We start from the raw sequence: 16678 nt of genomic DNA, 5'->3' as shown, positions 1-16678 counted from the left end.
TGGGCATGGTATTCGCTTTGAAGCTGTGGGAAAAGGAATCTTAGTCTAAACTTTGATAAGAAAGGGGGAGAAGGAGGGGGCGAAGCCAGGAGGGGGGATCTGGAGACTCTGGGCGGGAAACTTCAGTTCTCTCTTTGAATTTGCTCTGTATGGACTGAAATAAACTCCAAATCCGAGTATCTACTTGTGAGTGCGAGTTTTTTTTCTAAGATCCAGCGGATCCTGACAACCAGCTGCCTACAGGAAGTTCACAAACACAACAGGATCACTGTAGCATTCCTGGCTCATGTCTTCTGGCATCTGGTATTCAGGAGCAAATCACCTCTCTGATATTAGAAATGATGTAAAGCTAGAAAAACTAGCATCCACTGAGAGTAGCAGGAGAAACATGGTTAAAAAATAAAGGAAATACCCCAAAAAGTCATTTTCCATCAATATATAAGCATTTGTATCTTTACCTATAGGTCAAAAAAACACAAAAGAAATCTTGAAGGAACTGGCTTTGTTTAGCTGGGAGGGGAAGCTTCAGGTGGAGATGTACGCAAGCATCTTGTTATAATCCTCCAGTTCCAAGTCACCTATTTGAAATTCAGAGAAGGGAGGGAGATGGAGAGAGAGCAGAGTGCAGCCAGTGATCCCGTCTCTTCTAACATTCTTGTCCATACCTGCCAGACTTCTTTGTAAGCTGAACACCACTAGAGCTGTTGATCTCTCTCTTTCTCCCTCTGCTCCCACAATAAGAAACGGTGACACATGAGTCTCCAGCCTTTATTGGACTACAGCATCCATCATCCCTGACAAATGGTCATGATAGCTGGTGCTGAAGGAGCTAATGACATCTGGAAAGCCACATGTTCCCTTCCTCTGCTACAGAAACAAGTAGGATGCTGAACCTCAACATTCTTTGTTGCTTAGAGAGGATGAATTAAGTTTGTATAAAGCAAAATTAAAAAAGAGAGGAGTGAATGTCACCAGAATCATTTGCGGTACGTTGTATTAGGGAAGGCAGCCAAATGTCCACTGTCTCCTATGTCTTCTGTCTCCCATTCAGTTCCAAATTCCTCCTAGATTGTATACAATGTGCTGTTAAATTATGTACCCTAAACCACCTATTATCTGAGGTCTTGTAAAAGTAATCCTTTCCTTATTCCCTCACATCATTTGGGGGGGGGGGGGGAGTGAGAGGGTACAGAGAGATAGAAGAAAAAAGAAATAGGTTCTCCCATCTGATTCCCCAGAGCCTTTCCACACAGCCCTATATCCCAGAAAATCAAGGCAGAAAATCCCACAATATCTGCAATATGTGCTTTAAACTGGGTTATCTGAATCCACACTCATATAATGTGGGATTTTCTGCTTTGATATTCTGATATAGGGCTGTGTGAAAGGACCCTAAGAGATTATCCTCTGTCAATTGTTGAGTTCCTTTTAACTCTATCAGCAGATTAACACCATAGAGTTATTTTTCTGTAATGCTCCTGCAGCAGGACTTTTTTGGGCCTAATCAAACAGGGCTGAAAAAGCACGAGCTCTCGCGCTTTTTCCAGGGGCGTCCAAATGATGCTTTCAGGAAAAGCAAATTAATTTGAGACAAAAAAGGAAAACCCATTTTCTCCTGTGTTGCTATCTGTATAGGCACCCAAAAGAAGTGGGTTTTCCTGTCCGTTGTCTCCATTGTAGTGCAGTAACAACCCAAATCCCTCTCTAAAACTTTTAAAATAACAGAAAAACTTAACATGCCACCATTAGGCCTTTCTGCATGCTTCCTAGCATGTACCAGTGTTGCACCAGGAAGCAAGGTGGGGGTGGGGTGGGGTGGGGTGGGGTGATTCTCCCCACCTCCAGTGCTACATTGGTACGTTCCAGGAAGCATGCAGAAGCGGAATGGACTGTGCAGACTGACCCCTCAGTAGCCCCAGGACTACCCGAGGGTCAGTCCCCACAGGGTCCATACTCCATTAGACCCGGGTTTTTCAGGAAGACCCAGGTCTAATGGAGTATCAAATTAATTTGGAACAAAGCAGGGTTTTCCTGCTCTATCTTGCATTAATTCAGTTACCGGCAATGTCATTTGGGCACCTCCAGTACAACTGCGGAAGCTCTCACGTTATGGGTCCTGCCTGGATGGGCCCTTAGATAGCCCACTAGATCCTGGGCTTTCTGAAAGACCCAGTTCTAATAGGCTATGGGCCCTGTGGGGACTGACCCATGGGTAGTCTCGTGACTAACCAGGGGTCAGTCCACAGACACATCTTACACTTTTGGGGCTTCTGGAACCTAAAGATGTGAGATGCCGCCACCTCCATCCCACCCCGTCCCAGGCACATTAAAAATAAAGGAAACCTTACCAAGCCGCAATTAGGCCTCTCTGGAGCTTCCTGAAACATACCAATTATGCACCAGGAAGTGGGGGGGGGGGAGAGAATCACTCCTCCTTACCCCCCACCCACCTCCTCATGTGTCATTGGTACATTCCAGGGAGCTCCAGAGAGGCCTAATGATGGCCCAGTAAGGTTTTCTTTAGTTTTAAAGCAGGGTGGGCGTTGGGGTTGCCCCATTCCAGCACAATAGTTACTGCACTGCAATGGGGACAACCCACGGGACAATCCGAAGTGGGTTTAATGTATGTCTGGAACTGCCCTTTGTGAATTGTTGTTATGTGTGGGGATTAAGGAAATACCCTGAAGCTAACTAGAACATTAAATAGAAGTTGAAATATCATTTATTGCATAATGCTGTTACCTTTGATCCCTGCTTTCCTCTCATAGTAATTTCAGGTGTGTAAACAGAAGGGCAGGTGGTTTGAGCATTTGACAATGATCCTGGAAAGCAGGATTCAAATCCCTGCTCAGTGATCTTGAGCAAATTTCACTCTCACAGCCTCAGAAAAAGGCACAGGCAACCTTTCTCTAGATCATCCCATGACAAGTTTCATTCGAGGTGCCATAAATAGTAAATAAATAAATAAATTGAAAACAATTAGAAGGCACACAACAACAACAACAACAACAACAAGAGATGTGATTCTTTGATGCTCTAAATGTTTTGGGCTACAACTCCCATCATCCAGTTTCAGGTTGATTATTATTATTATTATTATTATTATTATTATTATTATTACCCTGCTTTATCTCTCCTGGTGAAGACTCAAAGAAGCTAAAGGTTTCCTCCTCAAGGATATGTGGAAAAGCTGCTCTCCATAGATGCTTTTAGAAAGAAACAAAGAGAAGATGAACTATTAGGTATTTCTGACATCAGGTCTAATTTTGCCCTAACATGAGAAGCAATAAGCTTAAATTTCAGGTAAATGGCTGCCCATAAAAATGGTTGGATAAAACAACACATTACTTAAAGGAGCATATCATGTTCTCCTCTCTTGATCGCAAGATGTGTTTGCTTGATACATCACCTAATAGTCCAGAACACCAATGCAATGGGTCAAATTATGAAAAACACATTCACTGCACAGTGGGAAGCAAAAAGGAAACAAAATTACATTTGTTACAGGCTTTTCCAGTAACAGATTCTAAAGGCAGGAGGTAATTAAGCATATTAATCTTTTTTGTGCTTTGTTTATACCTTTTTATCTCTGTACATCATATCTTATTTCCCGATAATTCAGATTTTTTGGGAAATAGAAGGAATCTGCATGTGTCATGGACCTCTAATGGATAACATGTGTCTTCCCAGGAATTACAGTATGTAGAGCTGTCCTGAACATAAGCTTGGGTCACTTAGGTCTTCACATGAAGGACTGAATGTGGGCCATTTACATATTTCATATTCTATTTTGTAACCCACCTTGGGTTACAAGAAGAAACAACAACAACAACAACAACAATAATAATAATAATTCAAACAGTTTAATGAAAAGTTTCAAAGGGTTCATTGAGTTGATTGTGGTATTGCTATCTATTCAGGTACATTCACATTCCCCTTTTCATTTGATATCTGGTTTCTCATAATCTTTCTATGTATATCCCAAAAGGGGAGGGGAGGAAAACAAAGAAACTATCAGAAATAGTCAAAATATATGTTCCATATGTAACATAGCAAGATAGTCCTAGGCAGTAAAATCGAGGTTTCATAAGGAATGGGCATAATTGCTTGGTTCTGCTCTGACAATGTTCTGCTGTATCATAGCTATGCTAAACCATAACTATGTTATTTTAGTTAGCTGAGTATTCCTTTTCTAAAACGTTTGGGACCAGAAATGTTTTGGATTTTGGATTTCTTAAAATTTTTGCAATGCCTGTATTTGCATATACATAATATGCATTTACATATACATAATATGCATATCATACAGATGGGATCCAAACCTGAACATGAAAATCATTTTGTATACACTGGACCACTGAAGAGAAGAAGTGTCACTATCTCAACAACCCATATAGGAGGTTTCCGATTTTGGAATATTTCAGATTTCAGAATTCTTGATAGAGGATGCTTTATGCTCATACCCCTGAAAGGCTGCAAAGACTTTTAGAATTGCTACTTATCAATTGATAATCTGAATCTTAGACCTTAAGATCTAACACTTGACAGATAAGAGAAAGGAAATTGGGAGGAAAGGAGAGGAAGAGGGAGAAAATCTAAAGACAAGGTCCGAATGTTATGCAGTTCCTGACTCCTGCAGAATTGTTTCTGATTTTTTTTTCATGTCAGGAGCGACTTGTGAAACTGCAAGTTGCTTCTGGTGTGAGAGGATTGGCTGTCTGCAAGGATGTCGCCCAGGGGGTGCCCAGATGTTTTGCTGTTTTATCATCCTTATGGGAGGCTTCTCTCGTGTCCCCACATGGGGAGCTGGAGCTGACAGAGGGAGCTCACCCACACTCTCCTCGGGGTTCCGAATGAAAGCTGTGGAAACACAAAACCCAGCAAAAACAGCTTCTTAGAATGCCTTCCAGGACCAGAGTACTTTTCCTGTTTTAATTTTGGAATACTATCAGTGTGAAAGCAGAAACATTTTATTAGCATGGAAGGTAAGCATTTGGTGAAAGTTGCTTTCAAAGAACATAAACATTCATGCTCAATTTCCATGCTCCTGAATTGACAGAACCCTGGGCTGCCAGGGTTCTGTCAATTCAGAACCCTGAATTGACAGAAAGGTAGCTTGTCCAAGGTAGCTCTAGCACCACCTCTGCAGTGCAGGCCCCCAACATAGTTTGCTTTGCTGAATGAAAACAACTGACAGCCTTGCCAGGGAAGGGTTAAGGCAATCCATTGGCGGCTGCCTAAGCGAGTGAGCTCATCTGAGCTGGAACAGGCTCCTTGGTTTATGAGCCACTCAGCACAGATAATATCAGAGAGGGATAGCTGAGGCTGTCAGGAAAGCTACTTAGGAAATCAGCAACATCCACTTAGGACACATTCCATGCCTGTACAGAGCAGTGAGCCAACTGCAAGGAGCCTCTGGGCATCGTGTGAGTAGAAATGCTGGCTGTTGTATCTGGGGGCTGGAGGGGGGGGGGTCATGGTATTATGGGTAGCAAGAACTGGGGGATCCTAACAGACCCCTTCCTCTAAGCTCATATTGTGAACCTTCAAGGAATCCGGGGTGCTTTCCATCATCCTCACCACATTGAAATAGATCTTAGCTGATTTCACCTTATTTTGCTCAGAGCTACTCATTGAACTTTGAAGTTGGCATAACATCCATTGTCTGGATGAAGCTGAGCATCAGTGCTCAGTGCTGAGAAAACCCATATGGAAATAAAGTCCTTGAATCCCTTGCATGGATGTGATCTGCAGGGTGGATCCCAAGCCCCACCTAGAGCAAAATTGAGTGCCAATGCTAGGGCTATCCCACATATCAGGGCTGAGTTATAACAACAAAGAGCATGGGAAGTTTTCCAGGGAAACATGGAGATGTTTTCTCATGTGGCACTTGCTCCCCGAAAGAAGATTTGGCAGACTAGTTAGTAACAACAACAAAAGAAGTGTTGTGACTGCTAAGATGAGGAGCAAGCTTCAGGCTGGTGGTCTTTGTTGTTTTAAAAAAAAATAAAACCATGAAATTATCACCGTTGTTATCATTATGGGTTTTGCAGTTTACCGGGAGTTACCAACTGGAATCTTGAACCCTTCGCGATTTGGGTTGTATTCTAGAATCTAAAAAAACCAGGGTGGTGTCATCAGAGAATGTGGCACATTATCAAAGTCACTTTTTGTAGTTGTGCTATTGTGAGCCTATCTATATATGACAATTTCATTCTGATGGTTTGTCAGTCAAGCTAGAATTATGTGTTGTTCTCATTGTCATTTTTTGTTATTACTATTATCACTCTTGTTTCACAGTCCACTAATGATTATAAGCGGAATCTAGGAATGATAATAATTACAATACTTCTAGAGATCTAGGATTGCAGCTGTTGTTAGTATTTTGTACACAACAAACAATAAAAACAAAAATCCCTGCCAAAAGTATATGATGTAGTGGAATCTGAATATGAGGGAAGAAAGAGACTAATACAAGTACAAAAAAGAATCGGTCTGGCTACATATAATCTGAATATACAAAATTTTAAAGGAAAAAATTAAACTGGAACTCTCAAGACTTCAGAGATTTTAAACTGAATTTTTAAAACATTTATTGATGGGAAAGCCCACAATAGCCCATAAAATATTTATTGATGGGAAAGCCCACTTGAAAAGACAAATACCTTGAATTATGGAATCTGGAACCCAGGCATTTATTTTGAACACCAGAACTGTACTGAGCTCTCAGTCCTTCCACACAAAAGCCCGCGCCTCGTTGTCTCTGGCAGTATCATTTAGGGCGTGGAAGGCATCCTTTTGTTGCTGTGCTTATTAAACAAACAGAAACCAGAAATCATTGACAGTCTAATGCAAATCACCCAGGAGACCTACCAGTCAATTCAGATTAATGCCCTGTATATCCAGTACAGTCTACTTTTGTGGCACATGAGGCTCTGTTGTGAAATGTGTGGGGACTGTTTTAATGGGGTTTGGGCAATTCAGAGGTGATTTCCCACCTAATTTCTCTTAATATGAGGGAAGATCTAAAGAACTGGGAGTGTCTGATGGCTGCAAAAGGGGGTCCACCTGTAGACCTCAGACCACCCTATCTCCATCCCTGAACTTTGGGGACCAAGGCCAATGCACACTCTGCCTGTCTGAATTGCAGAGGCTGGGTGTGTCAAAACAGTGCTCATGAGCACCCAAACTGGATCTTTATGGACAAGCTTTTCAGGTCACCATCAACTGCTAGGTTGGGGCTGATGAGTTGGGGGTAGTTCTGACCAGCCTCTGCTTCCATCAGTGAAATTTCAGAATATATTGAGAACAGTTTGCAGTCTGAGTTAGAGAACTTGAGATGGATACATATATCTGCTCTTATTGTAATGGGCAGTTAAGATTCCCTGGAATATCAATATCCAGCTTTAGTACACCCCCCTTTGCGAGTTTCCCAACTGACAGGAGAATCTCTGCATCCTACAGAAGAAGTACAGTTTTAATTTCAGTTTGTTCTAGAGAAGAATGTATTAATAATCATTTCTATTTAAAATCAGGGTGGAACCCAAAATTATAAAAATTATCATAAAAGAAGCTGAAACTGATAGATTTGTCCATTCAGAGCTTTGAATATGTAATCTTTGAAAGTTTGGAAGTGAATCCCTTTAGTAGCCAACCATGTTAGAGCTGTATGAGAATGGTTGCCTCCTTTGTTCTGAGAAGTCCCATGTCTTCCGGGAAAACAGGTACAACTTGGCCCTCTCCATGCTGAGCATGTTCAGAACTATCTGCAAATGGAAGAGAATTTGATTACAGATCTTTTTTTAAAAAAAACTGAGCAAAATGTACAAATGTCTTCATATTTGTGAAAGAAATAACTTGTAGTTTAAAAAACCTTGATACAGTTTTGAAATCAAAATTGATAGATAACCACATCAGGGCATTTCAGGATCCTGGGTAGCTTTCAGTCCTGATAGCCTTTGTGTAGTCTAAGACCTCTTCCCTTTGAACTAAGGCTGTATCTACACTGCCCTATATCCCAGGATCTGATCCCAGATTATCTGCTTTGGATTATATGAGTCTTCACTGCCAGATAATCTGGGATAAGCAGATAAGCTTGGATCAGATCCTAGGATATAGGGCAGTGTAGATCCAGCCTATGACGTTTCTTTCTTCACCTGTGCTAGGTGGTCATGTGGCCTTCCTGATACTACTAGATTGTAACTGCCAGCATGCCTCATCAATACGAGACAAAAATGCAAATTCTCCAGTTGTGATGGCCCAATCCAGAAGGAGAGGAAAGAGTTGTGAGCAAGTCTCAAACCCAACAAGTATACCAGCAGCTTGCTCCAATTTGCAAGTCTTGATTTGTTGCTGAAACTTGCAAAGATTCTGTAGGTGATCTGTGTACTTAGCTTCCTCCAACTTTCCTCATCATAGTGATGGGGCTGACTCTCCATTCAATATCCACCTTCTTTCTAGAAGCAAGGAATCTAAATTGAACGTTTCCCTCATGCGTACTGCTAGGTTGGAACTGACAATCCTCTTCTTTTATTTGCCTCTGCAACCAGCCCCTTGGCTATGACTTCTGTCTTAAATTCAAAACAGGAAATTATGGTGCATACATATGAGCAACTATGATAGGTATTTAAGGTATAAGGCTTAATGACCTCACCAGGATCTGTCCCTAGATTTCAAATTTTGGCCAGAAAACCCCAGGGTCTAAGATGATCCTGAACTATCCACACTATCTACTGTGTCCAATTAGCAGTACTAATTGGAATGGTGGTTGGAAAGATAAGGCATTGTCAAAGGCAACTAAGGAGCTAACACTGCTGGAAAACTTTGAAGGAGGACAGAGCTTTTTAAAAAAAAACACCAAAAAGGCTTTCTGGCAAGATCAGAACACATGTGGAACTGGCTGTTGGAAGAGAAAGGCATCGCTTTTCTCCAGGTAATCTGAACTGTGCCAGGAAGCAAGGGACCAAAGCATTACCTCAGTTTCTAGCCTTCTCTGCTTCAGGATTTGCAGGATGTGCCTTCCACCTCCTCCTCCAGTTTCCCACAGCCTTTGCACAGCTGGAAGCTTTGCAAATAATCATTTAGAACAGGAGTTCTCAAGCTAAGGTCTGTGGGCTAGATGTGGCCCTCTAAAGTCATGTGCCCAGCCTCTGCCCTACACTTTCGACTTAGAGTTATCCTAAGTCTGAAATTACCTGAAGGCACACAACAACAACAACAACAACAACAACAACAACAACAATCCTAATTAACTTGACTATTTCATCAGCCAAAAACAGGCCCACACTTTCCACTGAAATACTGAAAAAAATTATGTTGGTTCAAATTGTTCTTTGCTTTAAATCTTGTATTGTCCTTGTGTGTGTGTGTGTGTGTAGTACTACAAATGAGATATGAGCAGTGTGCATAGGAATTTGTTCATGTTTTTTTTTTCAAACTATAGTCCAGCTCTCCAACAGTCTGAGGGAGCATGAACCGGCCCTCTGTTTAAAACATTTGAGGACCCCTGATATAGACTGTGAATCTCCAGTTGCAGTTCTGAAAGGTGGTGTATTCCCCAGTGTTTTAGGCTCTGTTGAGGCATGCAATGGTTTTATGTGCACCCACACAAATACTCATGGAGGAAAAGACATACCTCTTCAACCATGGGATTGTAGCTGGCAAGAAAATGAGGCATCAGGCTTGTTAACAAGATGCCTTCAGGCAGTGCAGTTCCACAATCACAACATTGCCCATAAGATCAAGCCCAACCTTAGAGCTTCCGAGGCTTACCTTGTGACACCAGAGAAAGAGAGAGAGAGGAAAGAGAGAGAGAGGGGGGGGGGGGAGGAGAGAGAGAGAGAGATACAATTCCCCTCCATCCAAAAACTGGTTTTGAATATTTGTGTTTATTTTGATTTTAAAAAAACATAAAACTACCGTCACAGCAGAGTGCAAGTGGATTAGAGCATTACCTTTCACTGGTTACTGTGGGGCAATATCTCTAGACTTATTTAAAAATCAGTTTTCAAAAGAAGAGTAGAAGACTTCAGGAGGTCTTGATGATATCCTCAGTCTGCTTTTATTCCCCCTGATATCTGAAGCACACCTAAGCACAATGGTAAATCTAGGACTGCCTATAAGAATGTTGTAGCTTTACAACCAGAGCCTACATATGTTTATTCAAAATCCACTATTCCTGGGTTCATTGTGACCTCTCCCTGCTTTGTGAGATCAGAGAAGTTTCAGGAAAGTTTTGTGTACTCTAAAGGACCTGAAATGGCTCTAGAAATAGAAAGGCACAGCCTGTGATAGGGAAAGAGAGGGGGCATCCCTAACACGTCCTCCACCTTTTCCAGGAACAGCTGCTCCCGCTCTGAATCAACTGTACACATTCCTGTCCATGTCGCATGAAAAAAAATCTTTACTGTCTTTTTTCCCTTCTTGTTGTGACATTTTCTGAGGATAAGATACAGAACAAGCAAAAGGAAAATACAAAGCAATTATAAATAGAGAGCAATGACAGCAGCCCCAGATACTGAATAAAATTATGTGACTAAACCAGGAGGGATTGCAGGATAAAAATTTACCAGGAATTATTCCAGAACTCCATCCTGGGTGATACAGCCAGATCTGTTTCTTTCTATTCCAGATCAAGGTTGGGATCCACCAACTGAGGCCCCTTCAACACTGCAATATAATGGAGATTATCTAATCAGATAATCCAGATTATCTGCTTTCAACTGGATTATATTAGTCTACACTATCATATAATCTAGTTTAAAGCAGATAATCTGGATATTATGGCAGTGAAGATGGGGGCTGGGAGAAAGATAACAGTGAAAACTCAAGATGAAGTGGCAGACAGGAAGGAAAGTGTTAGAATAGTCTATATTTGGCAATGGGTGCAGATCGGTGAGGGAAGTTGTCTATCCATGCACAACTTGTATATCTAAGGAAAATAAGTAAGAGCTATTGAAAGTGCTGATGTTGTTTGATTGTTGTTGTTTTACTCCTCCAAGATTTCTGAAGGGAATGCATTGATGATAGCTGGTGACTCCTACTTTGAAGCAGGTGAGCAAATTGGCTCTGAACCTTTAAGGTAGCTGCTCAGGCCCTGTCTACACTACCAGATAAAATCCAGATTATCTGCTTTGAACCAAATTATATGTAGACTTATATATAATCCAGTTCAAAGCAGACAATCTGGATTTTATCTGGCCGTGTAGATGGTGCATCAGATGCTGAAGCTATTTGAGATTAGGGTTCAACATCTCTGATAGTTGCTTTAAAACTCAGACTAAAAACCTGGAGCAGAGCATTTCCCTCAGTGTCTGTGGCCAGAGATTGAATCCCCACTGGGTTATGGAAACACAGTGGGTTATCTTGGACAAATTTCACTCTCTCAACTTCAGAGGAAATCAAATCATGTCAAGAAAACTCTGAGACAATTTGCTTTATATTCACCATAAGTCAGAATTGGTTTGGAGGCACACAACAAAATCAGGGCCACAAATCATGTGGCCCTCCAGATGTTGTTGAACTGTATCTCCCGAGGTGCTACCAAGCCTGGCCAAGGGTGAGGGATTCTGGGGATTTCAGTTCAATAACATTGTAAGGATTACACAGTTCTCACCCAAGACATATATTAATGTTCACCCTAAAAGGTAAGGTCAAAAAGAAAACAGATTGAGGGATGCCAAAGTCCAATGGGTCTTTTGACCTATACCTGAGATGTAACTGATAAAATGAGTCACTACTAGTCATAAGCATCAATTGTACAGAAACTAACTTTAATTCTTCTCTTCTTCCCCACTTAGAAATGTTAATGTGACTCTAAAGCTGGTAGTCATGGAAATCCAACCAAGAGAAAACCAAGAGGAAGGAGAAAAGTCCCCCGAATCCAAGGACCTGCTGACCAGTCGGACAGCCAGTACCTTGTGCATCAGCTCACGCAGTGAGTCTGGATGGAGCGCTCCACCACTGAACAAATGGGATGTTTACCATAAGCCAGTCATTGTCTTGTCGGTGGGTGGAGCAGTCTTCCTCTTCGGCGTGGCTATCACCAGCCTAACCTGCCTCACTATGGACAAAAACACAACCATGGCAGCCAACACAACAACCAAAAACCCAACCAAAGAGATATTTAAACTGTGCGGACCAGCCTTCCTGTCCCTGGGGCTCATGTTGCTCGTCTGTGGGCTCGTCTGGATCCCTATCATTCGCAAGAAGCTGAGACAGAAGCAGAAGTACCACATTCTTCAGAGCATTAAGTCTTTCTTTCTTAACCGCTGAAGGCAGATTTGGCTGCAAGGAGGAAGAGGACTGTGCGTGATCAGGACAAGGCCTAGTGTCCATTCTATCAATCTACAAATCTGAAAGGATGTTACCCCTAATCCCCTACTCTTCGCTCTGTGTATAAGGGATTAATCCACCGCTAGGCAGAGGAACTACTGAGTGGTTTGTATTAGTTCAGTAAATAATCTACACATTCTCCACAAGACTATCCCATATTAGCGGCACAGGTACTAAAACTGGCAAAACAGATGCCACACCAATCATTCAACTAACTGGTATCTTGTCACACAGAATTTTCTTTGAAGAATACTTACATTTTTATTACTATTCAAGGTTTGGATAGTGGAAACCTCTGCCTATAACCAATATTGCCCCCAGTGTGACTAATAGAGATTGCTTCTCCGAGAAAGCAGTAAGGTATTTCTTTTATGAAATGGCATCAGGTTTTAAAAACAAATGAACAAAAACAAACAAAAATTGGGTTGTTGTAGGTTTTTTGGGCTGTGAAGTCACAACCTCTGAGGATGCTTGCCATAGATGCAGGCAAAATGTCAGGAGAGAATGCTTCTAGAACATGGCCATACAGCCCAAAAAATCCTACAACAACCCAGTGATTCTAGCCATGAAAGCCTTTGACAGTACACTGAACAAAAAATTGATCGCAGAAATGGTGCTAAGTTTCCAAGACAATTTTATTGAATACTTTTTGTTTCATTTTGTTTTTCTTCATGAAAGGAAGCCATTCTGCAAGCTGACAGTTTTATGAGAGCAAAATTATCTATCATGAAAATGTCTCCGATTTTCCACAGGAGAATGTCTGATGTTTCCCAGGGAGTATAGGTGTACTTGTCAGACCCTGGATTCTCAAATCAGAGGCAAATGCTCTCAAAAGAAGAGACAATAATGGTTAAACATTATAAAATTAGGGTCTGGCAGTTACACTTGCAGCAGAAATGGCTGGTTGTTTGATAAGGAAAATGGATCTGTGTACAAAATACGCTTTCTCCACCTAGTCTAATGCTGGCCATGAGTTACAGATTCATAATATGTGTATTCATCATCCCATCATGATAGGGGCCTCACTTCTGATTGTTGCACCGAGATTGCTGACATGAAGGTTGTGGAAACATCATTGTACTGCATCCAAATTGACAAGAAAACAAACCTCTGTTGCTTGCTGCAGCTGATGGCCAGTAAGGCAGGATTCAGCCAGGATACACTACTTAAGTAATTATACTTAACTAATCTAGGATTTTGGTGATAGTTTCCAGCAATGATGCAACACAAACCTCCATTGATCCAAAAGAGGTTCAAGGACAACTACCGTTGCTAAGAAACAAGAATCTGTGAAATTTAATCACTTATTCCAGATTTAGAAAATCATGACTGTGAAATCAACTTTCCATGAACACCTGGAAGGGTTGAGATGTGCAGATGTTTAGAATGGCTTTCTTCATCAATTTGAATGCCTTCTCCTCATTCTTTGTGGTCAGATTGAAATAATATCATGGCCAAAGTCTTGCAATCCCATGAGAACCATTCCTCATTACAATCCAAAATCTAGTAGAGCTACTTGATCCTTGAAGACGCCACTGTACACCGAGAAAGAGGAAAGAAAGAGACACAGAGAGAAAAATAGAAAGTTAGAGGTAGACAGAAGTGCTTTGGACTTGGCAAGCATAAAGGAAATTTGAATGACTTGGGCACTGGACAGTAGGCAGGAGTGGTGAGAGATCTGTGCAGAGGTCGCACTCACATTGTCACTGGGGATTATCTCAGAAATCATTTCAAAGGCTATTGAACTGTGCTGTTTGTACAGCCCTGGTGATGAAGCATTAGGATATTTATTTAGAACAAATTGAAAGTACAAGCCAGAGATATTATTCCTTAAAGAAGCCGTAATGTTGCTAGATTTTCCTGTAGCTGCCTTTTGGATAACATTCTGCCTTCTGGATTATACCAAAGTGCATTCTTTCAGTGCTGCTTCACATACTCTTTATCTTCCTTCCAAAATGCATTTCTTATGTGTTCCCACTTGCACTTGTAGAACAAAATATGTGATTTCCTAGCACTGTGAAAGATGATCCCAAACAACAGAGCTTGTGGCCAGTTCTCCCGCCCAGACATTGTGGGCTGAACAAGTGCATTAGAGACATCAGGTCAGCCAACTGTCACTGGAAAGGTACAGACAGTATATTTTGGTTTGTATTTCGGTTATTCTTGAATATTGGAGACTTGTTTGGGGTTGAACTGCAAATTGCTGATCTAAGGACTGAGGTTTATCATCATTTATTCCCCCCCCCCCATGTCCCAAAATTGGGTTTCTGGCCACTTTGGGGTCTCAGGGGTACAAAAGCACTTTGGAGGCTACATGCAGCCCTCAGACCACACATCTTTGGATTACAGCCTCAACTGTATAAAGGCTTTACATTCCAGACTTCCAGGGTAAAGAGGGATTTGACAACTGACTTGATTTATGTGCTCAATTTGCCACATGATGCCTTAATGCAGTCTTTTGTCTTTTCTCAAAAAGTGATTCCATAATTGTGTATCATTCTCTTCTGCTGCTATTAGGCTGGGAGATTGCTGGCACAATCTCCCTTTAAAAGAGCTGATCGGAGTGGGAAAGGGTGGGGAACACTAATGGGAGTATGCAGTGCACTTTCTCTAACTCTCTGGGAAAACATGAGGGGATTTGGCAGTCAGAGACAGTAAAATTTCCATTCAGGAGGCCAGCAGCTGCTGAAATCTGAGCACACTAAGTGTTTCCTGATGCTTCCCATCACACTGGCATTGCTACCACTCTCCTGGGAATCAATGCTTTCAAACTGCTGTGCTGCCTGCTACAGACTGTCTGATTGGCAGCTGAATCAAGCTCAAAAAACCACTGCCCTCTTGGAGGGGGTTCAGAAGTAGCTGGGTGAACAGAACAGTGTAATGGTGAGGGAGCAAACTATATCTTTACACACAGACATATCAATAATCCCAAACACAGAAGACTCTGACTAGAGGACCCACCCACAGTATTTCGTTGCTTGAAACAACTAAAAGGTCATCCCACCACCATTTCATGAGCAGAAGTTGGAAGTTGAACCTTACATTTTACACCAGCACCTGAGGGCAACAAACCTCCTTTGATGGGTACTGGACAGGCACACCAATAGCCTTCAAAATTGGGAATGGCCAGGGAAATCCATGAAAGAAACAATTTTAAGTCACAATGTTCCACTTTACCTCCCAGCATCTGCCACCTGAAGCGGCTGCCTTGCTCTACCACAAAAGCTGCCTTGCTCTACCACAATAGTTATCTGAATGATTGATTTATTGTTAGTGGTGGAAAGAATTACCTGTGGGATAATCTGTCCCATATCTCACAGTAATGGCTAGTCTTGACTGGCGCTAAAACTTAGGGAAGTGAGCAACCTTTGGCAATATAACCTTGCTTTGGTGATGATTATGCCCAGAAGTAGCCCTCACAATGAGCTGGTAACCCCTCTTCCTTCTCTGTTCCACTGCAAACCCCCTAGACTCTTGACAACTCAGTGCCTAGAAGTGAACCAAAAAGTAAATAAAGATTTCTATCTTTATTTACTTTTTTCTTCTTCAAATGAGTTCTTCTTCAAATGAGTTATTCTTCAAATTAGTTCAATGTGCCATGCAAATTCTTCCCCTATCAATACTTTGTAAGGTAGGTTAAAGTGGAAGATACCAACTGTCCAAACGTCATCCAAACAGCTTGGTAGCTATCAGGAATTTGAATCAGGTTCTCCCCAGTCCTAACTTGACACACTAAACACTGCTATGTCACAATGTCTCAAGGAAGATTCCTCTTCCTGCAGAGGAGATGGTTGGGAAAACCTTGAATTTGAGTTGAATTGTGCCACATATCATGCTGTTATAACCTTCCATATTATTCCCAACTGGAAATGCAAAAGCCTGAAATATGCTGTCCTTTTTTAACCTATTTTAGTTGATGCTTCTGTTGAAACTGCTTGTTTTGTATCTATAGCAGGAGTTGCTCTGAGAAGTTAATAAAACATTTGTTAATGAACTTTGTACACTTGATGCTCACTGAGTTGTCTTCCTGCATCATAACTTCACAGGCCACAGTTCCAGCCATCAGTTTAATCTGTTTCACAGCCCTGCGCCACACAAAGAAAATATTAGAGTCAGTCATACCAAATCCTGGAGCCCTGGCCCACCTTTTTTTTTAATATTCTTCTCTGTCACTAATACTTCAAATGCCTTTTTCTTTAGCATGGATCTAAGATTTAAGCTTTTAACCTCTAACCTACAATAGTTCCTTCTCCTCCAAAGGTCCACGCATATAGTTAAATCTATCAGTGTAAGCTATAAGGTCCCTTTGTTATCAAGCCACAGTAACTGCACCCCCCCCCAGAAA

The 16678-nt window shown here is 41.6% G+C and overlaps 1 protein-coding gene across 1 annotated transcript; it reads left to right on the top strand.

The window, feature by feature from the left end:
* Positions 1-5300: 5300 nt before the first annotated feature.
* PIRT (phosphoinositide interacting regulator of transient receptor potential channels) lies at positions 5301-16327 on the top strand. The gene is made up of 2 exons (XM_060764468.2): positions 5301-5426; positions 11799-16327. The coding sequence occupies exon 2, from the start codon at positions 11830-11832 to the stop codon at positions 12271-12273; it is 444 nt and encodes a 147-aa protein (XP_060620451.1). The 5' UTR covers positions 5301-5426; positions 11799-11829; the 3' UTR covers positions 12274-16327.
* The last annotated feature ends 351 nt before the right edge of the window (positions 16328-16678 follow it).

The sequence above is a fragment of the Anolis sagrei genome, chromosome 2 (assembly GCF_037176765.1).
Source record: "Anolis sagrei isolate rAnoSag1 chromosome 2, rAnoSag1.mat, whole genome shotgun sequence".
Lineage (NCBI taxonomy): Eukaryota > Metazoa > Chordata > Lepidosauria > Squamata > Dactyloidae > Anolis > Anolis sagrei.
Note: the sequence above shows the minus strand (reverse complement) of the source record. Positions and strands in the feature narration are given on the sequence as shown.